At 44.5% G+C, this 27,059-nt stretch overlaps 1 protein-coding gene across 1 annotated transcript in view; it reads left to right on the top strand.

The window, feature by feature from the left end:
* Nucleotides 1-1,831: 1,831 nt before the first annotated feature.
* The window catches only part of LOC127030991 (peroxidasin homolog), a 58,114-nt gene continuing 32,886 nt past the window's right edge, over nucleotides 1,832-27,059 (top strand). Inside the window, exons 1-4 of the mRNA XM_050917669.1 lie at nucleotides 1,832-1,995; nucleotides 9,600-9,671; nucleotides 26,080-26,151; nucleotides 26,391-26,462. Of these exons, the coding sequence (XP_050773626.1) occupies nucleotides 1,832-1,995; nucleotides 9,600-9,671; nucleotides 26,080-26,151; nucleotides 26,391-26,462 (380 nt within the window). The remainder of the gene's footprint in view (nucleotides 1,996-9,599; nucleotides 9,672-26,079; nucleotides 26,152-26,390; nucleotides 26,463-27,059) is intronic.

Raw genomic sequence — 27,059 nt, 5'->3', positions numbered from 1 at the left:
CAGCAAATTTGCCTAGTTTTCAAACCGGTGCCAATGTAAGCAGACAGAAAATTTCTTGAGGGTTAGACCAGAAACCTGGTGTACAATGTCTCCTTTTTCTGGCTGGGAAGTGAATGACTTTTAACATCAATTATAAGATTACTATCTAAAAGGTTTGGTCAGATATAATGCAGCAGCCACAAACTATTATAGTACGGTTGGTTCATTGTGCCTCCCCAAAGAGAATTATAAATAGTGTGCATGTGTCGGGGGGGAATTATTTTGGTAACATTCTGGAATATATTATCTAAACCATGGTTTGGAAGGTCATTAAGTATAGGGAAATGGCTTTAAAAGGACGGGGGGGCAAGCTGGCAAAAAATCCCAAACTTAAAATGCTCGATTAATATAAAAGGCTTGGGGATAGAGGGAACCACAAAATGCGAGGAAATACAGGATGAAGGCTAAAACTCCATTAAATCAGTCTGGCATGTTTGCACTCTGTAACACCTATGTCTGTAGCCTAAAGTTGAGAGAATCTGTTATGGCTAGAACACAATCCTTGATTCCTAGTTTCCTGGGTTTTGAAGATTTAAATCAGGCTCTTGTTAATTATGTTGTTGTCATTTTAATTGTATTTTACAGTTTACAAGGTGGAAACAATTACTGACTTAAAAAGAACTTTCAGTTGATCCCGCAGACAGAGAAGCCTGGAAATTTGCCATGTTCAGTGTTCCTGAAATTTCCCAATCTACTAATGAACTGTCATGCTTAATACACACATTTAAAACTGCACATCACTTTTAAAAATCATTTTGAAACTTGCAGACTCAAAGTTTCAGCTTTTTATAAGAGGCAGGATGTCCCGTATGAAGAACCATTAGGTCTTCCCTTCACTTGTGAATTTTGTCATACAATGCAAAACATGGGTGCAGGGGGTTGAAATTCCATAATTTGGAGAGTTAGTATCACTATTTCCAACTCTGGGTTCATTGTGTTACTTTATACAATAAATAAAAGGCAATTTTAAAAAATGCCTTTATCCATAATCCATATTTTTCTACATGTAGGGCATGGCATCCCATCAACAAAGCATTTTATTAGTTGATCAAATTAGTCTATATTGCAACAATCAGAGAATCCTAGAAATGAGAGATGGGAATTACTAGTTAGGTCATTTAGTCCATTTTACTCTTGCGTTTCTAGTCTGCTGGATTGCGCCTTACTGTACTGACTTATTTTGTTGTTTGTAGCACCACACAAAATTGGGGACCCGTTGCACTCTACTCGTGGTGCTGTGGCTACACTTTATTTTTAGTGTGCCACTCAGAGGTCAGAACTAGTGCAGTCTCCTCTTACATTTCCAGCTCGAAGTGTAGACCTACCCGAAGAGACAGAGTGACTTTCTCAAGGTCAGGTAGAGTAAATTAAACCCAGCTGTCCTGAGTCCTGGGTCAGTGCTTTAAACACAAAGCCATCCTTTCTTTTGCCTCTGCAAAGCTGACTTTACCAATGTCAGAGAGCTGTTATGTGCACTTTTCAACAAATGTAGAAATGTGCCAAAGAGGAACTTGAGGAGTTAATTTACTATTCCAGCTGGGAGCCAAGGCGGGAGTAAGTCAAAATCAGTTGTGGGTGACTGTGTACAAACTCTTAAATGAGGGTGGGGGAGCAGTGTGATCTCAAACAATGTACATTATGGCAGATGGGGTGGAAGGTTACACTGTCAAACTGCCTTAATTTAATTGAAAACACATGCTGATGAGTCCCCTCCTCCTGGACCTCAAGGCTGGGAAACTTTTGTCAGCTCCCTGCAGTTCAGAATCAGGGAAAGTACACTCCAGCAAACACAATGCTGGTCAAGTCTGCAGTTGTTCCTAGCTTCTTGCTTTTTCTTCTCTTGCCTGATTTCTCGTGCTCCTGTCCTAGCCGCTGCCTGTGCTTTAGGACTACAGTAAGGTGCATGCATCTGATGCTGGAAAACATCCCTGAAGTCCCACCTCAGACAAACATATTGTAAGTAGCCAATTTCATTTTACTGCTTATTTTGTATGATCAGCCTTTTGAGGAGAGGAAAGAAAAGCCATGCTTTCTACACCTTGCTTTTCCTGCAGGAATGCCTGTATTGCAAAAGCCTCACCTCTTCAGAGACTGTCTCACTTAGCATCAGTTAATGATATTTAACTGGACACCTATGGGAAACTAAAAAACAACTAAGATCACATGAAAACAATGACTTTTGAGTCTCCAAAGCTAATCCCTAAGCAGGGTTTGTTTAAAGGAAAATGATAGATCACCTTTTGCTATTGGAGAGAAAGCTTTGGGGTAAGGGGGAGACACTGGGTGTTCTAGTTTTGTGTATGCAAAGAGACAGTGGTTTTGTTTCTTGCTTATAAATGCGACTCCGTTTCCTTATCTGCTTTTTCCTGTAGGTTCTTACTTTCCAGACCCAACTGGGGGAAGAGAGAGGGGAAGAACTGAAGGTTTATTTGGGATACCAAACAAGAGTGATAAACCTTATACATTCCTAAAAATCCACTGGGTTGGTAGTCTTCCAAAAAAAAAAGGGGGGGTTGGAGGGTTTACAGTGGAGCAGACTATGAATTGTTGGCTGTGCCTATTTCAATGGAAGATCTGAGTAACAAAAAGAGAGGGAATTCATGTAGCCTTTTGAGGCCAATCTGGGGCTTCTGTAGAACTTCTTGAAATAGATGTGGAAGAACAAACTTCCTTTGCTTTTAGGAATGGTAAATTATAAAACTCCAGAACGGTTTTAAGACATATCTGGCCCATACCAAAGTATCTTTACACATGTTATCTAGATATGATTTCTTGGACAGTGTCAAAAGCAGACAGGAAATTGTTAAAAGATGTATAAATAGTTTTATTCTCAGTTAAGTTGCTGTTGATTATGGAATTTGTTTACAATTAATTAACTAGCTGAGGATCATGTTCATGTGACTGTAATTGACCAAATTCTGATCTCAGCTGGGGGGTCTATCTTAGCTTTTTCTCCCTAAAATGTTTCCACTGTTGTTACTAGTGCAGCTTTACTGCTGGCAACAATGGGAACACTGCAGGAGACAGTATGCCATCAGCCACTCATGTTTTAACCACTGTGGCATATTCCTGCTCTGAGTGTGGTTAGACAACACAGTGCTATCAGTTCACACTACTGCTCCTCCTGGTGCTGCTGCTGGTACTTTTTGCATGTCTAAAAGTTTAGAAAATCTAGTTATTTGGGTTAATGTGACAGTCAAAGGTAGCAAACTACCGAGATCTGAATGGGATTATTCAGGTTTGGGCCCAGATGTCAAATTAAATAAGAGCCATCTCATTTTGATATATATTCCTGCACTGCATTTAATATTTCAGACACTTTCTGAGGAAAATTCATGGCTCAGTCTAATGTGGTCCATCTAATTAAAAACCAAGCTCATATTGATAAATCTTTATGGATCACCCAAGCCAAGTTAAATATTCTCTGTTGTTCATAGGTCACTGCAAAGATATACAAATAAAAAATACACTATCTCTCTGGTTGTCCTGAGGATTTTATAATCTAATTGAAATAAATAGTCCTAAGAGGCAGCTTTCTGTTTTATCTGTTATAAAAATGTTTAATAATTCACATGCTGTTTAAAAGTTGCCAACGATCAAAAGGTACATCTTAAAAATGCCAACTGTTCCAGATTTTTATGACAGTCATACTACTTCCTTTCAGGAGAAGGCACACTGCATCTGTGTGAATGTCCAGAGGTCTGGCAAAATTAACAGCCAGGTCATGAAGTTCTTATTTTGAGTAAAAATATGGAATTATGTTCATAAGTCATAGTTTGATCTGAACAGAACGTACTGGTATGAAATACAAATACGAACACCCAGATCCTGGGCCCCAGCTGTATCTGTGCTGCTATAAAATCAAAAGCAGCTGCAAGTCCCCAGACGGGCATTCCTCTGATGGAGGCAGTGATAGGTGGTGTAGATCCAGTGTAGCTGGCTCCACTGCCACTCTTGAGCACCCCATGTAGGGAAGTGGGAGGAATTGTGGCCAGCACAGACTGTGCTGCAGCAATCTCCTACTACAGGATGGCTCCTGGGGGGCTGTAGCCAGCTGGTGTAACTTAAAGCAGCCCTTAGCCTGATCTAGGTGATCCCAGGACTGGCTTAGAACCATCCCCAGGATTGATAAGCTGTTATTGGCTCCTTTTGATTCTCATCCCCTGCAGTTGGGTACAGCTGAGGATCTGGCCGAGCGTCTGGTTTTAGCAATGGAATATTTATCCTTGGTAATGAAGTCTGTTCGTTTTATTCTGAGTATGGGACATGATGGCTGTAATGTGTACAGATAAGTAAGCTATAAAAATGCATGATGTATAACTGCAAATGTATTTTGGCTGTCATCCATTCCACTGGAACAGGATTTGCCAGATGTGATTTGTTGGTTACCACTGGGACTAAGGCAGCTCATTTAGCCAACAGGCCAAAGAAGGCAACAGCTGTGAAACATACACTCCGAAAATTTCAATAGGTCTTTAACCTTCTAAGCCATTTGTTTTATAGCGTGACATTTCCAACCATAAACTATGAAACATGTTGGTATGGGGAGAAGGCATCAGTGCGAAGAAGTTCCCTGTAGCTGGAGGCTAGTGGATTCCAATCATATTATACATGGTTTATTCTCCTTTGCATTATATGTAGATCTACTTCTGAGTTATGTGCTAACTAAATTTAACTCAGGGTAGAAGAAAAGAACATGCAGCATCTGTGACCTGAACTCAGTGCTGGCATGAACTGAAAATGACCCAGTCAGTCCACCACCCTTTCACGGAGTTTGTCACTAATTATGCATTTTCTGTGTCTGTCCGATATGACAAATTTTGCCTTCCCTCGCTGTTTTGCAGCATACTGTCTGAGCTGCTCTTCTCCCCAAACATGGCTGCATTTAGTGGGTGGATCATGTATGTAGTTTGTGAAACTCTTTGGGATCGCTGGGGATAAAAGCTGTGATATAAAAATTTAGCATATTAGCCTTAAGAAACCATACTGAGCAAATGTGTTCTTGTTGGAACTGTTGCTCTCTTCACGTTGTTTCTACCCTCCTGCCCAAAATTTCTGTTGCATAGGTGGACTGGGGGGAAGGTGGGGGAATTGAGCAATTAATTTCTTCTCTGCATTAAACATATATGTGTAATGTACCAAGTGTTATCTCTTTCCAGTTCATCCTCTTTATATAGGCTACGTAAATAGCCCTCAGAATGAAACCCCTTAGTGTTGATCAGAATTTTCTCTCTGAAAAACTCAGTTTATCAGAAGGAAAATAGGAAAGATTATTCAATAATCTCCCTTTTCCCTATTTGAGGAGCACTTCTGCAGCTCAGTGGTTTGAGCCAATGCTAAACCTGTTAAGCCTGCTAAACCCAGGGTTGTGAGTTCAATTCTTGAGGGGCCATTTAGGAATCTGGGGCAAAAATCTGTCTGAGGAGTGGTCCTGCTTTGAGTAGGGGGTTGGACTAGTTACCTCCTGAGGTCCCTTCCAACTCTGTTATTCTATGATTCTATCTTTCAAATGAGATGGAAAATCTTATGGTGATGAAGATCCCAAGATGCTCTTTGTAAGGGCAGTGGTTACCAAATTCTAACTTGGGTGCTTGTATTCTGCCTCACTACTCCACCTCTGCCCTGGAATTTCAGCGGAATCTTCTTTCCTCTTGCTGTCCTAAAATGAAGCATAGAATGTCTGTGTGCTGTTTATACAGCTGCCGCATTTCCTCAAAGAGGTGGCAATGCTACAGTAGTGGGTGGGTGAAGCAAATCATCATCTTTCTCTAAGCAAGTGCCTCTACTTGCATGCATGTGCACACGCAGAGTAAAGATCTATGGGCTGTGGCTTGAAACAAGCGGAACAGATTCTACTAAGTAATCAATATAAAGGCATGCAGTAGCAATTCATCTTAGTCTGAGAAAGTCTGTGTCTCCTTGTTAGACCCATGGATGGGGATAAACTTACCTTTGTGCTTCTGAAACTTCCTTTTGTCGCTCCTTGATCAGATTCGGTGCATGTTTTCAGGAGGAGGGGAGAGCTGTATTTATTGGATTTGGGCAATGTCTGAACAGTCAACATATGGGCAAGATCCAGTGCATTGAGGGAGCCCTGCTGCTTGCTGACATGCATCCCAGGAAGAAGCTGATCTGGTTTGATTAGGATCATACTGTAATCTCCTCCTTGCAAGAGAGAGCCCCCCTAGCTGCTGTTCTCACTTAATAGATCAAATTAACTGGGTTCACTTGGGTCAGCAGTTGGCCGTGTAATTTGCCAATTTGTAAATCTGTCTCAGGGCCAAATATTTATTCTTCAGACATCTTTTCTCCTCCTCATTCTAGCCACCACCAATGAAACTGTGGCTCTCTTCCCAAAGGTGCAATCAACAGACGTGTTGGGCTAAGAGTAGGCAAATGATGATTCACATAGTCTTCATGCATTTAGCCATGGAAGGAGTAATGCAAAGGGAAATCCGCACACTAACACAGGTTGGAATAAACAGGGAGGCACTCACATCACAAACCAGCAGAGGAATCAGCTGTTTTCCTTGTACATAATAGGCCTATCCTCATTCAGTGTCTGTGACATCTGTCCACTCCAAAATAATTGGGGAGATGTCATACATTATTTGCTGTATTAGTATTTTATGGGGATAAAATTCAGGGTGCGATGCAAATAATTTCTTCATCTGCTGTCACTAGAGAGAGGACTGAACTGTAACCCCCAAATCTGATCACACAGATGGGCTCTGGGCAATTTCAAATTTGGGTCTACGCTTCATTCCTCAGGCATATCTCTACTTATCACGTTATGGGGCAGACCCCAATCTAATTTCCAAAAGCCAAAACCTCATTGAAGTTTTTGTGCCATAGCTATGTAGCAGGCCTCACAGTTAAACACATCTGCTAGTTAAAAGGCACTGGAGAATGTAGGGTTCTCCCTACCAGAACCTTCTGAATGTTCCTGGCTATTGGCCTCCACTCTTAAACATTGTGTATAATGTCAAGTGTCTCCTGTGGTGCTAGGAAAGTGTATTTCCAGTAGACAGGATTCAGTACAAATAGCCAGATCCTCAGAGGGTGTAAATCTGTGTGATCCATTGATATCAACTTTGTACTAGAGATTTGTTCTATTAACAGTGTTAGAGCTCGACTGCAGCAGTGTAGTGAGTAGCTGAGGGGTTCTATCAAGGGTGAATTGTGCTATGGAGACACCGTGCTTTTACCCAGATTCATTATAAATCACAGAAGTAAGACAATTAAAAATATCAAATTGTCTCTATGCAAATGAACACAAGAGCACTCCATTATCCTTAGCAACACTAGCAGTATCTTGGTGTTTTCAGGTGCTGTAGCCAGTCTGGGGTGCTGAAGATAAAGGCAAGCCAAAGTGTTAATGGTATGAAAGGAAAGCGAAATACATTTTTAATTACTACCAAACTAGTTCCTAGAAATTCTGTGTTGTGTGAGAAACTGAGTGAGGTGGTTATGGCCTGAAATGCCGTCTTCTGTTTAAATGGCTGCCAACTCATCACACCAACATCTGCAGACCAGGGCCAGATTTCCAGACAAGCTCTGCATATTGGCTGCTGAGTTATGAAATTCTTGTCCTAAGTGTCACAATGAGAGCTGCTGGGAGAATCTGGCTCCAATTGTGGGTGCTGAGCACAGAAAATCTGGTGCTAAGCAATTTGAGAAGACTGGCCTCAGGAATGGCTCTGGATTTTAGTTAAAGGGTTACCAGAATTCCTCTCTCTCTCTGTGTAACCTTAAAGTTAAGCAGTCCAGCAGTAAATACAAAAGAGAAGAACAGCTGGCTCTATAGCGCAAGGCTCTCGACACTGGCTATATATGATTTTTTCCTGCATTTTTATCCTGAAGTGTAATCTTGTTTACTGATACTTATAACAACAACAACTGGAGATCTACCTATCTCCTAGAACTGGAAGGGACCTTGAAAGGTCGTCAAGTCCAGTCCCCTGCCTTCACTAGCAGGACCAAGTACTGATTTTTGCCCCAGATCCCTAAGTGGTCCCCTCAAGGATTGAACTCACAATCCTGGGTTTAACAGGCCAGTGCTCAATTTCCCCGTGTCTCACAGGCCTGGTCTACACAAGAAAGTTGCACCTGCCTAACTTCAATCTATTTTTAAACAATTTTAGATACACTGGTGCAAACCCCAGCCTGGACACTTATGTTGGTGTGGGGGCCTTATTCTGGTTTGGAATAAACAGATTCCTAATTGACTTAAACTGATTCCAGGGGCCATTGATTGGTTTGTGTGCTCTCACTGATTGCTTTGTATGTTCCCATTGTTAATGATTCAACATAGTGATGTTGGGAAGGATTATTCTGCTAATAGCTGACAGGATCAGAAACAATACAACATAATTCCTCAGGTTGGACTCTTACTATCTGATTTCAAATCCCCTTGTTATCCTCCATCATTCTTCATGCTTCCCCTGGGTGAACTTCACTGGGGAAGGTGTGGTGGTATTTCTATAGCAAATGCTAGATTATCTACAGCTTTTAACCCAGCCTCCCTGTCCTATCTACAGCCCTTTACAGCCGTAAAGGCAAAATTTGCCATAGCACATTGGACAATTGAAGGCACCAAATGGATGCACGTTCCCTGTAGAATTGTTTCTACTTGTTTACTTAGCACTTATTTTATCATCTAATAAGCAGTCAGAATGTAACATTTTAGGGTCTAAGTCAGTGCAGTTACACAGAGAGCCCTTTAAGTTTGTCACAACGGACTCTGCTAGTTCTAAATGAAATGGCACTAACTGAAAATGCAGAAAGGGACAAGCCTTTGAGTCCGGCAGCATTTTGGAGCTAATTTGAAATGCTGACTGTATGAGGCTATTCAGCAAGATTTGACCATTTTAGGGCCAAAATTTTGGCCTGATCTTTAATAAGTGTGTCCACAAAACTGTGTGCATGTCTGTATACACCAACATGTGCAGCTCCATTTCAGGCAATGTGTTTGCAAAGACAGTGCACCCACATATGTGGGAGTCTGCCTGCAAATATAGGGTCTCATATGTGCTCCTCTGTGCACTTGCTGGAAACTTGCTCAGTGCCCATTTGGAAATACTGAATCCTTGTTATGTGTCTCTAAAAATACAGATCCACCTGTATTCTGGCAACGAGGGGCAAAGTTTATGCTTTAGTTAGGTTTGCCCAAGTTGCATGTGCAGATACCACGTTTTGTGCATGCAAGTTTGGTAATTGCACAGGTAATCACAGAACATTAACCACTAGCAATCACAACAATCCTGTGTTACAAACTAGTGCAATTGATCACCTGACTCCCTTTCAAAATCTGGCAACTACGTGTCAGATTCTTAAGAAATGAAGGTGAAGCTCATAAATCTAGGGAGGTTCAGACTGCCTCAGCAAACACGGGTAGCCACTCTATCATCCCAGAAAGGATTCTTCATCTGATGTAGTTTCTCAAGCTCCTTTAGGCCTGACATGCTAAGGTCTAAAGTACCAAGACAGCTAATGATGTTTGTTGCTAATGGACAATCTCGCTCTCAGATGTACACTGACTGATGATATTTCACTTTCAGGGATTTACGCTTCAATCGCATCAAAGAGATTCAACCTGGAGCCTTCAGGCGACTGAAGAATCTCAACACACTGTAAGTTGCCCCCATCTTAAGTCACCCAGTTGTAGTGTCATCATGGTACAGAGAATCGAAAGAATCAGAAATATGAGACCCTCTTGATTTTGCAATGTAATCTCGCTTATAGAAATTAAAGGAATTATTAGAACACTGCAAGTAACAACTCCAGTATGTGCAGTCGTGACTTAATTTCCTCCTAGCCCCCATGAACCAAGATAGCAACATAATATCAAAACAAGATAACTTAGCATGAAGATAAAGATGCAGGTCCACCTGTTGGTAGAAGGGCTATCTGCACCGATCATTACAGGAACCAAATGGGTAGTTCAGTGCTAATGTAACAGGCACTATTTTCTTGGCTGAGGGAGCTTAGACATATAATGGACTAAAGATATTTGGGTTAGATAAAGGGTATGTGCCATAAGTCTAACGGCTATATGAATGCATTGGCCACTCCCTCTAATGACTTAGCAAAGATATCAGTCGTGTGGGTTCATTCAGCTGTGCCCAGAGCTGTGGGATGCAGCTAAATTCTCTGCATAAAATTTTTCCCCCCGTCCAACCCAGGAAAATTTCTTACCATTTTCAGTGAAAGCTGGAGTTCAATGACTTCCATTTGAGCAATGAAACTGTCTTTTCTCGTGGTGCATCCTGACAGCTGCCTAGGACGCGTAGAGCCAGTAGATCTTAGAGAAGCCCCTAAGGACAGTTTTGGCCTTGGCTGACCCAGGAGCAGATGAACAGAGCAATGGCTTAAAGCTGTCTTTTTTTCCCCCTTGCCTACCTCAGCTACACAGCTGAAGACCAGGACACCTTGTGCACATACCACTCTTGGGTGGTTACCCTCTGGTTACTCTGTGATATTCTGTAACCCTAGTGTGAGATGAAGAACCAATATCCACATACTCTTTGCCTTCACTAGCTGCACTAAAGTAAGTGTGTTCTGCTGAGCTGCTGGTGCTCACTCCAACTCTAGCATTCCCCTTTGCTCATCCTAGTGCTGGTGGGAATTCGAGCAGACCACAATCCCTTCACTATATTCTTACCTCTGAGCCAGAATAGACCTTGCTACTTGTTCCACTGGGTAGGACTGACCTTAGTTTGGTTTGGGGGGGCCTTTATTGTAACAGCGCATGTTTTGCGTTGTAGAGATCTCTGGTTCCTATTAATGTTTGATCTTTTGTACTTGAAGTGTCATTCTGGGGCTTGCTAGTTATAATGTTCAGGAACGGGGACTCCGTATTCTTTGGCCTCTGACAATGCCCATCGGTTTATTAGAGCCTGCGGCAAGATTTGCTACTGAACCATCCGTTGACAACCTTCCCCCCCGTACTTGAATTAAAGGAAATTATAGAAGCCTTTGTTGTAGTTGTAATGAATACCAGGAGGAAAGCTCCAAGTACATTTTTCAGAATGACTTTGTGGCCAAGTTTTTGTGTTCTTGGACCTAAACTTAAAAAGAAAACCTCAATCAGTTTCCCACTCTGGCCTCTTGAGAAGCCTAGACTCTCCAGTCTAGAGAACCAGGGTAGTGAAAGGATTGTGGCAGGAAGATCCATGCGATAAGGGTTTCAGTCTAGTTTGTGAGTGGAGGCTGCCTGTGTTCTTAGTGTCTGGTATCTTTATCAGAAAGAACCACTTCATTATTGACTAATTAAAAAAACAGGGTTTACATTGGTTTGTTCCTCTCATTGGAGCCAGTTGGCCAAACCACATGCATCCTGCAGAAACCTTCCTCTAGAAGTTCTGAGCAGGAGCAAACCAGGTGGAAAGGAAAGAGGTTTTCAGCCAGCCTTGGATTACGGACATCAACCAACTCTCATGATTTTTATTGTGAGTCTCGCAACTGGTACTTGCATCTTTCCCACAGCCCCATCTCGTAGAATCAAGGGATTGTCTGAGAATCCAGGCCCCACATTTCTATGATTCTATGAATCTCTACTTCTTCTTCCTTTTTTTTTTTTTTTTTAAGATTCTAGTTCTCATGGTTGAATGAAAAATCTGGAACCCATGAAGAAAATGCATTGTAAAGGCTAAGAAACTAGCATACAAATAAAATGAATCTGAAATGTATTATTTTAAAACAATCTCATCATTGGCTGGGGATTTTTAAGTGCTTTTTGCTTGGTTGGTAGCCATTTGCCAGACATAGGTAAGCATGCAACCCCAGACTTTTGTTTGGTATTTGCATAGCTGGGCCCTCAGTGCCCATTTTGCAAGATGACTTTTGCAGATGCAATCAGTTGAGCGAACACAACCAGAGTATGGGCAGGTGGTGTCCACAGCAGGTCCTGCATAAGGGGTGAAGTCAACACTGAAATCCTTCTTCTTATTCACTGTGGTGTAACAAGAGGCTATTGATACAGGTTTGGGAGTTAGAACTCTCTATTTCTGGCTGTGCCACTGATTTGTAGTGTGGCCTTTGGAAAGTCCCTTAACCTCTCTTCCTTAGTTTCCTCATTTGCAAAGTGGGGGCAGGAATCGCCGTTTAAGTACTGCACTGTGTTGTGGAGGGTTCGTAAAGGTGAAGTGCCCTACAAGTGCTCTAGGAAGCTTTTAGGGTGGGCAGTCGTGGCTAGAAACAAGTCCTCAAATCCTTCATCCAACCCTTCCTCCCACAGAGTAACGTGGGAGGATCCTGAGAGGATTTCAATCGAGGGGTGGCAGCAGGAGTTTGTGTGTGGTTGTATAAGGACATGGGATGTGGCTGCAGGCAGCAACGGTCACCTTCCACCTTGGAAAGTGAGATGACCGCACTGCAGAGGATGAACTGCAGCCTGCACCTTACAGCAGGCCCTGGGTTCGCTTGTTGGCATGCTATGGAAAGTTTTAAATAAAAATTTGAGTTGTTTAATACAAGCTCTCATTGCTGTAATGCAAAGAACATCCCAGTGTCTGGCTATCATTTCACCCTGAGGTAGAAACAGCAGATTTTGATTGACTAAGCCTTATGTATATTACTTAGAAGACATGGGTTGGACCAAAAACCTGGGATCCCAGCACTTGGACAAAGTTTGTATCAAGGTCCAGGTTTTCCAACCGAGCTTTAATGCTCTAATGAGCCAAACCAAAAGCCCTGGATTCAAACAGCCCCTTCAAACTTCCTCCAAAATTTGGCTCTGATAGTTGGGGCTTTCTTCCATCTTTACTGTAAATAAATCGTTACGTTACTGGACTGGGACTCAGTCTGGTAGCAGAGGCCCCAATGTGCAGTGTACTGTATAAACGCGCCCTGAGAGACAGTCCCTGCCCCAAAGAGCTTAGCCTATACAGACAAGGAATGAGAAGAGGCACAGAGATTTCACCAAGGACAACAAGGCAGGTCACTAGCAGAACCAAGAATACTCCCAATTCAGTCTCCTAGCCAATGGACCACCGAGGTCAGTTCCCTTGGGGTGACATTGACTTCAATGAAGCCAAGATTTCACTATTAATCTCTCTCTGCCGCAATCCCTATCTTGTAAAAGAAAGATAATCTGATTCCTTTCTCTGTCCCTTTGTCTTATCTATACAGATGGTAAACTTTTGAGGCCAGGGACTGCATCTGCACTGCAGCCAGCACATGGGTTCCCGGTCTTGGTTGGACTCTGTAGGCACTGCTGTAATACAAATACAAAATAACGAGAGAGTGTAAATTTGTATTCCCATGTGCTAACTGATCTGTGCTAAGCAAGAGAAGTTGTTCGTTCTCATTCCAGTTCAATTGCACTCAGTGGAAAGTATTGCCTAGAGGCTGCTTTCGCTTAATTGAGCCATCTTGTTTATACTTTAATATAAGATCTTCTGTTATCTAGCCCAGCCAAGAAGCCTGTTGTACATTGGGTGAGGGAGATCCTGGCAAGATAAGACAGTGTTACATAGTGTGTGTTTGCCTCGTTCAGAAAAATCAAGCAATCTACCACATGCTTCCCCCTTTGTGGAGCATTGGGAGCCAGTATTTTTGGAATTAACAAGATGCAATCATTAAATATTTACGTATCCTAGGACCTTATCCAAAGGCCAGTGAAGTCAATGGATAGACTCCTGTTCATGCTGGTACCATGTAGCTATTTACCCAGGCCTGTTCCTAATGGGAACTAGAGCTGAGTAGGGGGCTCAGGTTTCTGGGCTCTGAATAGCCCTGGATGAGTGGATCAATTTTGTGAATGACAGGGTTGGAGGAAGTGAGCTTTGATAGCCAGAGCCAAATGCAGTGCAAGGTCACATCCCACCTTGCGCAGAGGTTGGTTGTCCTGAGTTCTGACCTGCGCTGTTCCAGTCCTTGGCCTCACCAAGAAGAGCCTGCATTGCTTGGAGCCAGCATAGGTACTTTGGAAGCTTATTCTATTCAGCTCTACTAGTGTGCCAGATTCCAGTGCTGCATGGAGAGTACTGGTAATCCAGGCCTGTGCTTGAGGACCTGTAATCGGGCACCGATTAATTTCACACTCATCACATGCCACTACTTGTGAGATACCCACAATAGCTCTCAATGCTAACTATTATTCCTTGGAGCGTCAAGAACTCCAGTTAATGTCTGGGGCCCCCATTGTAGAGACACCTAATGAAATGGCAGTCCCTGATCCAAAGAGCTTCTAGTCTGGCAAAAGACAACGGCTGGTTACAGCAAACAGGTTTGGGAAGGACAAGGTGGCAGTGGGACAATTATAATTAAAGAAGTAACCAGTCGTCACAGGAGGCTTTATGGTGACGTGCGATATTGCCACAATAACTTGTCCTGATGGGTTGGGGAACAGAGCTGTGTGCCACCCCTTGGCGGTGGAATTGGCTATACCGCAGGTCTTCATGGGGAGCATGGGGTAAAATAAATCAGAGGCTTCAGCACAGCAACAAGAGTTCTCAGGCACATGTGGTGATAGAATGGGCACATGTTTCCCTGGTCCCACCCTCCAAAACCTCTAAATCAGGATTTCTTTCCCTCTCCTGATTGCAGCAGCTTTGCACAGCCTATGCCGTCAGTTTGCTGTGTGTTGAACCCTGGCAGCAGAGCTGGGTTGAGTCAAGTGGACTGGAAGAGAATTCGTGCTGTACGTGCCCATCTAGCTCAGGCACATTATACATTCCAACAACTCTGTCTGCTCTGCTCCCAGGCCAACTAAAACTTCCACCCCCTAGGCATGGCTTTGGGTCACTCTCTCGCTTCCCTGCCTTTCCCAGAGTTAAAATTAAATTGCAGCTGAATTTAATCCTGGAAGCGAGGGACTCGTAATGCTAGCTGGAAGTCAGGCAATGGGTGGGTAGGTGCTATTAGGATGATGTATTGATTTTATATAGCACCTTTCAGAAGGTCATATACAATGTGCTTGCAGATCCCATGCAGTAATCACTGCACTTTCCGTACTGCTGAAATTTAGCTACATCTGTGCTGGTAAGGGGCAGCTGTGATTCTAGGCCAGCAATTAAATGCAGCAATGAAAAGGACACAAAACAAAGAGGCAATACCTATCCAATTAAAGTGACTGGTAAATTAAGGTGGGTGAAATGTAATTGCTGAAGCTATTATTTGTGTAGAACACCAGGACTAATATTCCTAACCTTGTAAATAGCACCATGGAATATGTAACTACCAAGAGCAATAAGGAGAAAAGGCCAACATAGATGTACATGGTGGATTCGTGTCATTCTTCAAGGGGCTCAGTTAGGGCGAGGAGTGTGGAATGAATGCCTAGGTAGAGACAGAGATACCTTAGACAGGTGTGCATCTTATCACAAAGCTATGCAGACTTTTCCCACACAGTCCTGCCAAAACGCCTCAATCTAGGTGCGATGAGCTCCCTGCTCTTCCAGCCCTGGAGTAAAGAAAACAACTCATTCCAAATTAGGTCATGGCTTTGCGATGTGGACAGATGTTTGGCAGGAAGCGAAATGAGACAGCCAAGCTACTTTCAGAGGGACAATCTGCAGGCTGGCAGGCCTAAAATTGGAAACACACACCTCACCTTTACTTTGGTAGGCTCGCGTGCAGATCTACTCTACCTGCCTGGCCAGCTACTTGTGACTAGACAGGACAGTGAAATGTACAAGAGTTCTGCCTTTCCAGTCCCCGATTCCTTGGGTTCTTCTTCAAGCTCCAATAAATGAGGGCATGTGATCCAGGCCAGCTGGAGAGGGCTAGGATGGCTGAACTGCCCTTCTTATCTTTTTGATTGGTGGCAGCCTCTCATCTACCACCTACCAAGAAAAGGCTGCTCGGCGGGGCAAACGTTTTAGAAATATGTTAGGATTAAAATATCAGACATTAAGTGAAAGTGTTGCTAGGTAGTCTCCCAAATGAATTTTCCTTGGCTTAGGGAAAGAAGGTAATGATTTCTCTGCCCTCTAGGCAGCACGGCTCTTCGTGCAGGTTCGTGTCCATGTACACACAAACTGTTGCATTGGGGTGCCAATGTAACCGGTTGCCAGAGTTGGGCAAAGCTGCTATACCTGAAAGAAATATGAGCAAACCCTGGAACTGCACATGCAAGTTTCTCTCTGGGGCAACCTTACAGCTCACTGCTTCCTTTCAAACAGAGGAAGGGGCTTGCAAATTTTGCCCAGAAAACACACTGTGGCCAACTGAAGCAGCAGAAAATGACTAACCAGATTGTATGGAGAATAGCTGACAAGCAACTTCACCAGCACCCAGGCAGCACTAAGGGGGAAAGCATTCAGATGGGAAAAATAAACCCAGGCCAGCAACAAATCCAACGACTTGCCGAGGAAGGGGTCCATCCATGTATCAGCTGCTTCCAGCGTCTTCCTCTGTCTGCCCAATCGCTTGGAACAAGTTGCAAGCTTAAAAGGGCTTTGATTTCTCCTGACTGAAGTGTAGGAGATTCAAACATTTCTTGAATCCAGCAGCTGGTTTTCAGGTTATGCACACAACACAGGAGCACAGTGTGTGTCATGTCTCCCTTTAGTGGCTGTTCCGCCTGAGAGGTTTAAGAGTAGTATTGCTACCAAAGCAAGCCATTATTCTTTTAGTTCAAGTGGCAGAGACCCCTACTTTTAGTGCTGCTAGCATAGGTGCTCCAGAGCTGGAGCTGTTTGGCAGCCTGGTTAGCATGCTCCAGGAGGTGGGGGGGGAGTGGGAACGGGGCATGCTATGGGGAGAAGGTGGGGAAGAGGTGGGGCTGGGGCGAGGATTTGGGGAAGGAGTTGGAATGGAAGTGGGGAAGGGGGGGCAGGGGCGGGGTCTCATGGAAGGGGTGGAGGCAGAGGCAGGGTCGAGCACCCACGGAAAGAGGGGAAGTCGGTGCCTATGACTGCCAGTCCGAGGTTCAGAGTCTGCTGGCATCCCACATGGATGGTGCAGAGGAGTGACTGACTTTGCGAACTGACAATGGCCTTTTACCAAATCACTCACAATATGGCTGTTTTTCCCATCAAGCTGCAACAGCCATGCCTTCCTCTGGCTGCAATGGAATTTCCCAGGTGTATATAAGACAACTGGAAACAGACTTCTTAAAACAAAGAAACAAACAAAGTCAGGGTGGAAGTTTAGTAGATCAGAACTCTCTTACACCTATGCACCTTTACAGAAGTATGTCTTAAAAGTATATGGCAACATTTGATAGGAGGTTTTCAGGAAAGCATTAAGCATGTGCTTTAAACAAATTGAAGTTCTGTAGCAGGAAGAATGGCATACATGTGGTGAAATCAAGGTGTAGCAGTTACCTTGTTGATTCAGATATTGCATCGTGGGACTACAGGATAAGAATTCTGGTGGAGGCTTACAAAGGGCAGTTAGGTGCCTGATTCCCTTTGAAAGCCAGAGGGAGTTGGGTGACTAACTCCTGTTTCTGCCCCTTCATGACACCAAAGCATTTGGGATTTCCGTCATTCCAAATTGGTATGGACAGGCCTGATATTTAACCAAACTGTAACTTGTCCTACTATAGGGCTAGCCTGACAGTAAAGCAGAGTGAGAATCTTTTGGGGTTGACGTTAAACTAGAACTGGGTGCAATTTTTCATACAAAACTTTTTTTTTTGAGTGTGGGGACAAAATGCAGATTTGGTGACACAGAAATGTTTCATGTATTTGTGTCAGTTTCGCTGGATTGTTCAGCTTGAAAAAAGTGTGAATTGAAAATTCAGAAAAGAATTGAAACGTGTTGATATTTTTGAAACAATGTTTTGATTTTTCGGATTGTTTCAACACGTCTTTTTGCTTCAATCCCATTTTAAAAAAATCAAAAACATTTAAAAATGGTTGTAATGAAAACACATTTCTGTTTTTGTTGAATTGAAGCATTTTGTTCAACCCGAAATGAGAAAATGGATTTCCTTTTCGATTTTTTTCAGAATTGCCAGTGAAGAGAAAAATCAGATGTTTGCACAGTTCTAATTGTAACATTCTGTAGTGGTGGTGGTCATGCTGCAATGTGCCCCAGAGAACAGGAGACAGCAGCCCTACACAGTTTGGGTGTTTGTCATTTTAGTCTGTTTCCTGCAGTGAAACTGAAAGAAGCTGTGGAATTTGGCTTGTTACAGGGCAAATTTTTGCCCCGTGCATCTTTATGGGTTATGAAATCACAAAGAAAATGACTTTTTTTAAAAAAAACCCAACCCCCTGTGAGATTTGTTCTGGATTTTTGTTTCTTGCTAATGTGCTTGATGCAAACATTCTGAAGGGTTTGAGGATGGGTCAGGGTCCATGTGCAGGAGTCCTGAACATGCGGTGTGAGGCCCAGAGGCAATGTGAGCTGGAGAATTAAATGCTTCTCCCCCACTGTTAAATAAATAAATACATAAAAACGACCTTCCTGTAGGCTGGCAGGGGAAGGGCAGCAGATTGTGTGGCAAAGTCTCCAGGCAGGGTGGCTGTAGAATATCCGAGCTGACATCTGTAAACCCCCTTGCTAAGGAAACTTTGTACTCAGAATCTAACAGGGAGTGAGACAAGGAGGTAGGCTTTGAAACTGCCATGAAAGGAGCACACTGCAAACATACTGAGGGTCTGGGCTGGAGTAAGATTTCCCAGCTGGCTCCAGCCCCTTGCTTTCTTTCCCTGAAGCAGGAAGTTTGATAAATTGCAATGCTTTAAAAGAAACAAATCCAGGTTAGACTATTGAAAGGCTGCAAGCATAATACGCTCCTCGATAGACCTTGTCTAGTATTCTCGGTAGGGTCCTGCAGCGGCAATGAAAGATTATCTCAAGTTTTCCAACCTTGGTGAGCTTTTAGGTCCTGTCGGCTGCCTGTCAGCTAGCTAGAACTCTCCCAGCCCCTGTTACATGGCCCATGCTGATCGTTAACGAAATTGGGCAAATACAGAGCCATTCAGCCTCGCGATCTCTGCCTTGCAGTTATGAGCTTGTGAACGGAGCTCTCCTTAACACAGCACAACGAGTCTTGAGGGTCCCCCCCGCCCCTTTCTTGTGCCTCTTTCCATGACCAATGCCAGTATCGGGAAGACAAGTGCTTTGGTGGCATGGAAGCTGGCACAGCTCCTCACCTGTACTAGCCTTTCACCACAGAAGATCCGGGACTGCATTGTAGTTGCGTTCAAAGTTAATGCGTTTGATCCCATCTTAGCTCTGAGGCTCTGGACCTGTTGATGTCAACTCTCCTTTATATCCTTAACCCTCCCGCTTCAACAAGCCGCTACGTGCTGCATCTAGGATGACTCAGAATTCAAAGGATTGGGCTGCAGACTTAGCTCTGCTGTGCTGGTTCTGCAGCTCTCCCATGCCCTCAGCCTCCCTTCCTCCCATTCACTTCAGCCACCCGCCCCAGCCAGCTGGCACGCTGCTCCCTCTGGTGCGTGCGGCCGACACACCTCCTCCCTTCGGCCAAGGCAGCTGCAGCTGCTAGACAGATGCTGGGCAGCCATTCATCTGGGACCTCCTGAACACTCAGTCCTGCTCAGTCTGCCACTACAAAAAGGCACCTGGAAAAGCCCTGCACCCTAAGCTCAGGCCTGCCTCATGGACCTGCTGGATATAATAGTCATGGCTGGTAAGCCCCGGAAGAGACCGGAAGTAGAATCATCACCATGTTTGTAGCTCAAGGCTGAGGTGCATTGCCAGCTGTTGTCTTGAGCGGGAATCACAGGGAAGCTGGAGATGAGGCAACAGAGAGCTGTATGTGAGAAGTTTCTGCAATACCCACGGGCACAGCCAGCGGGAATGTCTTTACTTCAGGGTTAGCCCAGGTGATCAGCACCCAGGTCTGAGCACCTGGGTTAGCCTAGCATGGGTGTGAGAAAAGCCCTACCCAAGTTATTTTATCCTCAGTGGTGGTGCGCTCACTTGTGTGTGTTGCTGGGACGTCTGGGGGCGTATCTCAGGGTTCTTTGCATTGCAAGTCTACTGGGCCTCTCTGAGTCTTTCCCAGTGAATTGTGTGAGAACTTGTCTGTTTTTCTAGGCACATGGTGGATTGGGGGAGGGCACTGGAGGACAATCAGCATTTGAGAGGTAGGTGGGTTACCAGCCACAGTGAAAGTGGCCCTGGGGTCTAACCCTCTCCCTGGCCAGGCCAGCTAGCCCACATTGAAAGCACCTCCAAACATGTGTGTGAATGGGAGTGGGGGGTTAGGGACAACACCCAAATAATAACCTGGGCTAACTGTGCAGTGACAGCACACCCTGTAATGGCTGGGAGTTTGCCAATAGAAGGAATATTGGGTATGTAGTCAGAGCTTAGAAGCTATGGTCATGGACGCTACAGAGAAACCTAGGGTACATGCACAGATAGGAATGAGAAGTGGGCAAACACCTCTGGGCACATGGCAAACTTTTGCTTTTTCCAGTTTTTCGAACACAAATAAAAATATTTCCCATTTTCCCAAGCATGTTAGGAAGCGGTGGTGACTCTGGACCAGTGTCCCGGCATAGTGTCATGGGGCTCTGTGCTACTGGCAGTGCCATCTGCTGGATGAAATGCAAAGCTGAAGACTTGTGCTCAGCAGAGTGGGGTGTAAGAGCTTGCACTGCAGAAGTGTTCCTCTCGGATCATGGATTTATTCTCCCTAGGAGGATCATGCTCTGCCTGACTCAACCCCTTTGCTCTTTCAGTTGCACGTGTGCTGCTTCTGCACTTCCTGCTCCAAACTGATGCACTGAGTTTCTGCAAGCAGATAATGGTCGTTCCTTTTCTTTCACTCCAGAGATGGTTGTGTTTCCAAAGTGAGCAAAATCTAGTGTTTGCATCTGTTTACAAATTTAGAACTCGCTTGTGCATTTCATCAAGAAAGATTGCTGGGCTAATGAGAGCTCATGTGCTTATATAAATGTAAGATATAGTATGTCATTTCATACCCATATATTCACCTATACGTTTTGGGGAGAATGTGCTTTATTCTTCATATGTAACAAAGCATTTGAATCCCTGTTTTAAAGGCTGAACTCGGGGCATCCTTAACTATATGCCACAGCTGGCACTTCCATAATCATCATTTGAATGCCAACATTGCGCTTGGTTCTGCACAAAACTCAGAAGCAGACACTGGTCATGCCCCAATCTGGCCCCAGTCCTGGAAGTGACTCCATCCAGATGGACCCTTTCACCTGTGTGGAGCCCGTTGAAGTCTTCCTGTGTATAGGCCAAGAGTGAGCAAAGCACCAAGGCATTTAACTTAAAGTTAAGCACATATTTAAATCCCATTGAAGTCGATGGGACAGAAGCATATTCTGTGCTTTGTGGAATTGGGGCTAAAGTCACATGCAGGATTGGAGCCCGCCTGTATAGAAATTACAGCTGGGGGGGCAGGTCGAAAGGCAGAGATGGGCATTAAGTGCCCAATTCCCATTGACTGCCAATGAAAATTGGGTGTCGTTGTGCCTTTGACTGTCTCCCTCTATGTTCTCAGTTCCCCGGCCATCTAGCTAATCTTTGCTGTTAGGCTTCTGGTCCGTTAAATTAACTAAACGTGATGTGCCAGACACACCACTCCCCACACCCAAATTCCAGCTAGCAGGCGTGTGCCAGTTCTTCCTTGCTCAGCTGTCTGAAGCTACACCTGGTGAGCTCCCCATCACTGCTCTCCTAATTCGTATCAGAGCTTAATTCTCTGGAGCTCTCAACAAGAAACCAAGCCATGATGTGTGTCAAATGCTCCAGCAAGGTTGGGCCTGTCACTTCTCCATGACACACTTCCCCCCCCTTCCCCGGTGGGATGCGAGAGGGCTCGGGTTGTGTTTACCTATTTCCCATTATGGAGTCACAAGGTTGGGAGGAAAATCTTACGTCAGTGGAATGTCATTGCCAATGCGGCCTTTATTCCTGGGGAAGGCGGGGAGAGAAAACGATTCTTATTCTCTTCCACAAAATACAGGCTATTAATCAGGAGTTGTTTAGATGGGAATTCACTGAAGTCAGACGGAGATCTACTGCAGCATGAGGTCATGAGAGGTGGTGTGGAGACTAACAAGTCCCAAGCATTTAGGATGCCTGATGGAAAGTCTGTATTTCCACATATGAGAGGTTAATTTCCCTGCTTTTGCACACCTCAATCCTGTTTTGGTGAAATGTGTTTGTTACAGCCCTGGCTGAGGATGGTCACCAGCCGGTTGTATTGGGCTAAACCTTTAGATCCTTGTGGTGTCAAGACAATTGGCACATTCCTGGGGTGTGAACTTCCTGTCTGGCTCTCCTCCTTGGGATGTGGGGTCCTCAGTCCAAATGCCTTCTGGCCGCAGACCAGTGCTGAGCGTTCCTAGCTGCTCACCCAGTTTATGTGTGCTCTCTCCAGAGTCCACACCGTGGGCACTCTGTATTATAGTCTGATGCTTTGGGGACCATATGACAGCGTTATTTGTACGGTAGCAGGCATTTGTGAAGGGCATGGATTTCACTGCTTTAAAATAGACCTTTGCCTGAGAAATAAAATTCCAGCAAGCTTCACAGAAAGGTGATATGGTCCAGAGCTAGGCTAGGAATCCGGCATTATCAGTTCTATTCCTCACTCAGCCGCTGGCATAGTGTTTGACCTTGGGCATTGCACCTCTTTGTACCTCAGTTTCCCTGTCTGAAAAATGGGGGTGATGCTACTTGTCTTTCCTTGTGAAGTGCTTTGAAATCTTTGGATACAATGTACTAGCTAAAAGCAAAATACTATTATGGGGATCTCTGTGGCCTTCCTTTGGATTTCAGAATCAAAGGTGTTTGGGGGATGGGTTAGAGGAACCAAAGGGTTCTGTCTTGAATTATCCAGCCATTTGAGGTACTACATAGTGCTAGTCCTGTAATCAAAGAATGTTGGTCTACTGAGAGCTGATTAATTCAATCCCCAGAATGTTTGTTTGTGTCTTTCTTGTTTGGAAACTCTCAATTCCAGACCATTTTATCAGCAAGAAGGAATTTTTGGCCACACATTGAAATAATGTTTAAATGCAGTTGTAACTTCTCCAACTTTCTCACAAGTACATACAATTGAGGCTGTTCTGGGGTGATGCTTTTTATATTATTATTTTAAATTGATTTCCCCCCTCCAATATGCCCACAGCTTATTTACTATAAAGGAGAGGCGGGGGAAAGAATTAAAAAGGCAAGTAATATTGAGTGTAGCCCAGGGCTTGCCAAAAGGGAAGAGAGAAGAACCCACGTTAAATCCAAATTCACTATTTTCCCATCATCAAATAGCGATAATATTGTAAATTCTACAAAATAGAAAGAAAAGAATCATTTAAAGTAACTTTTCAGCTGTGCTCAGCAAATGAGAACAAACTTTCAGATGCAAAGCATAAAATAAATTTGATTTTTAATATTCTTGTTGACAGTTATGGGCCTGATTGGTTGTTCCTTGTGTACCCAAAACCCGCAAAGCAATTTTACAGGAATATGACCTGTGTCACTGAGGATCCAATTTAGATATTTTGGGCCAGATCCTCAGCTGGTGCAAATGGGCATAGGGCCAGATCTTCAATGGTGCTTTCTCAATAAGGTATCAAACAAACTTTTTGATACTTTTTGTTTCTTTTCCTTTCCCACATGGGTCACTGAGGCATACACAGTTAACTATTTTCCTTTGATCCAATCCTGTCTCCTCTAGAACATTGACTTACATATGCTTGTCTGCAAACTTTAGCTAGAGCTTGTTCATACGAGATACCTGCCCCCATGGAAATTGGTGGGAGTTTGGGAGTTTTGTCATTGACTTCAGTGGGGAACCAGAATCGAGCCTTTAGGTTCCTCTTGGCAAACCATCAATGGCCCAGATCTTGCAAGCTGTTCTACATGGATGGAATCCCACAGGGGTCTGTTCGTAAGGAAGAGCTGTGGGATCAGGACCTAAATTCTTGGCAGGACACTCAATCGTTGTCTTGTCTACTGATCTCTGAGAGCAGCTTTCTTGGTTAGGAGGTCCACTGCCTTGCGGTACGCTGCCCTGCTTGGAAACGGCTGTATCTTTTGGATCTGAAATTAACAAAACTAACCCAAAACTCCTGGCCTTTCTCCGTCCAGTTTGTATTTTCAGGGGATATTGCAATGTGTAACCAACTAGGGATCAATAGAACTGTCGTTATTTTTATTCCCTGTCTTTAATGTGCTTGGATCAGCACTGGCTGCTCAGCAGATTACGTTGTACTTTATAAATTGTCTGCAAAAACCCCTCACTTTTGACTACATTCCAGGGCATATTGGAAGTGTGAGAGCTGGGGTCAGGCCCCTCCAAGCATTAGGGGGACCTGTGGCAGGAATCTGATATTTCTGCTTCTAATTGCTTTTTAAACTCTCCACAGATTTTTGTGCATTAAACAATGGGGTAACTGAAACACAAAGACATTGGTGCTGTGTGTACAGTTTGCACTTACAGAGGGGTTTATTTTGCTTTGATCAAGGCAAAGGACTGGATCAGTACAGTCAGCCAAATAGCTGTCTGGCTGAAATGGGCTGGGCTGAGGTTTTAAACAGCAGCAGAGTTTGGAAGTACAGAGGGTTTCACTCTGAAATCACCTGCTGAAGTCATTCTAGTTCCAAATACATGGTTATTACATTTGTGCCTAGAGACCCCAGCCAAGATCAGGGTCCTGTGGTGCTAGGGGCTGTACAAAACACAGCACGAGACAGGCCCTGCCCCTGCTACCTGGTGGTTACCTGGCAGCCTGCATGAAATGACTTGTTGATGTCTGTTGTAGTGGACAGGTGTCCACCTCTCTAGCAATGACATCACAGCTGTTCCTAGCTGGCCACCTGTCTGGCTTTCTCTAAACTGAGGCTGAGGAGTGAATAGCCACGGGGACCAACTTGCCTTCTTCCCATCGGAGCTGATCCCTCCATCTTAGGATTAACCCCACTGGCAGGGAAAGATTATGAAGATGCACTGCTGCTGTCTTGTGCTGTACTTATTCTGTGGGTAAATGAACAACATTATTCTGCTGGGCTACTTGGACACCTTGTTCTGGCACTCAAGTGTTCAATCAGCAGAGAAGCTAATTGCTCTGTATTTAGGAGCTGTTTCATCTTTCAGCGTGGCTGGCTGTTGGAGCGGAGTAGGTTAGTCCAAGACTTTGCCTTCACCCTGCATCCTTATGGGGGAAAGCCGGCTGTGCAGCCTACGCCGTGTCTATGGAACCATGGTTTCCAGCTGTGGAGATCTCTCTTGCAGTATCTATCTGTATTAATCTTTTCTATCTGTCTATCCATCCTCCTAGCTACCTGCTTATTTATCTGTTGATGTTTTTATAATGTAATATCTGGGCAGCCCCCAAGAGACAACAGGCCGGATTTCCAAAAGCACCCATGTAACTTAGGGGTGCAAGTCCATTGACTGTCAATGATATTTGTGTTCCGAAGTCACAGGTGTAACTGTGTCAGTTAGGGGAGTGGGTTTTGTTTTTGTTTTCACCAATACAGCTAGACCAGTACAAGCGTGGGTGCAGTGATACAGTATAAAGGTATACTTACACTGGTATGGCGATTCCCTTTCCTGTATGGGAATAGCTAGAGTAGCATAAAGCACGTTTATACCAATGTAATTGCATCTAGAGGGGAAGTACTGGTTTAATTATACAGCCATAACTACTTTATAGTATAGACAGGGCCTCAGTTACTATACTTTACAGCAATGTTTCTCAAACTGGGGTCGCCACTTGTGCAGGGAAAGCCCCTGGCGGGCTGAGTTGGTTTGTTTACCTGCCCCGTCCTTAGGTCCGGCCGATCGCGGCTCCCACTGGCCATGGTTCACCGCTGCAGGCCAATGGGGGCTGCTGGAAGCAGCGGCCAGCACCTCCCTCGGCCTGCACCGCTTCCAGCAGCTCCCATTGGCCCGGAGCAGCGAACCGCGGCCAGTGGGAGCTGCGATCGGCCGGACCTGTGGACAGGGCAGGTAAACAAACCAACCCAGCCCGCCAGGGGCTTTCCCTGCACAAGTGGCGACCCCAGTTTGAGAAACACTGCTTTACAGTAACAGGTATCTATGCTGCTGTCAGAAACTTTACGAGTCTCAGGCATATTGCATTCATGTGTGTTTCTTTTTTTCCTTCTGGTTTTGAACAGGCTGCTGAACAATAATTTGATCAAACAGATTGCAAGAAGGTCCTTTGAAGCTCTGAGGAACTTGAAATATCTGTGAGTTGGCACCTCTAAATCCCATAAAATCCAATAGCTTCTATAACTCTGCCAGCCAAGTGCATACTTTGTATGGCCAGATCTTCTAGATGGCATTGACATAAGTATATCCCAGCTCATTTCCAATGAGAACACTCCAGCTGCATCCAGCTTTATAGCTCTTTTCTGTGTATCTTGAATACAGCAATGTCCAATTATCCTAATGCTTCACGTTTCTCTGTTCTCCTCTCTCCCCAAAGCTACCTGTACAAAAATGAAATTCAGAGTATCCAGCAACATGCCTTCAAGAGGCTCCATTCTCTGGAACAGCTGTAAGTACAAAAGAGCTCTGTTTGCTGCTTGGGAATATGATTCACTAAGACACCTCTGAACTGCTACACATGGCACTTAAGACTGATGACAGGACTTCAAGAAGGGCTGGTCCTTCCACGCTGACTGGTCAATACAGAAGACTGTTCTTATTTTCATTCAGTTGCCCATTGCCCCAAGGGATATTCCAGCACCTGGAGATCCCTGTAGCTTAGGAATGCTCTGGCCATGCTTCTCTTTCCCTCCTTTTCCCTAGACCAGTGGTCCCCAATCTTTTTCGTCTGGCAGGCGCCAGACTACGAGCCATGGAGGACCGTGGCAGCGGACGAGCATCCACTGAAATGCTGTTGACGAGCGGCAGCATCAACAGGCATCGCCGCCGAAATACTGCCAACAAGCAGCATCATTCAGAGGCATCGCCACCGAAATGCTGCCGAAAATTGGCGCCATTTCGGCGGCGACACCTCTGGATGACGCTGCTTGTCAGCGGCATTTTGGTGGATGCTCGTCCGCAGGACCGTACACGGGGGCACTTAGACACCCCAGTGGGCACCATGGTGCCTCCGGGCACTGCATTGGGGACCCCTGCCCTAGACAGT

The sequence above is a fragment of the Gopherus flavomarginatus genome, chromosome 11 (assembly GCF_025201925.1).
Source record: "Gopherus flavomarginatus isolate rGopFla2 chromosome 11, rGopFla2.mat.asm, whole genome shotgun sequence".
NCBI classification, from domain to species: Eukaryota; Metazoa; Chordata; order Testudines; family Testudinidae; genus Gopherus; species Gopherus flavomarginatus.
This window is presented reverse-complemented; position numbering and strand designations above follow the sequence as displayed.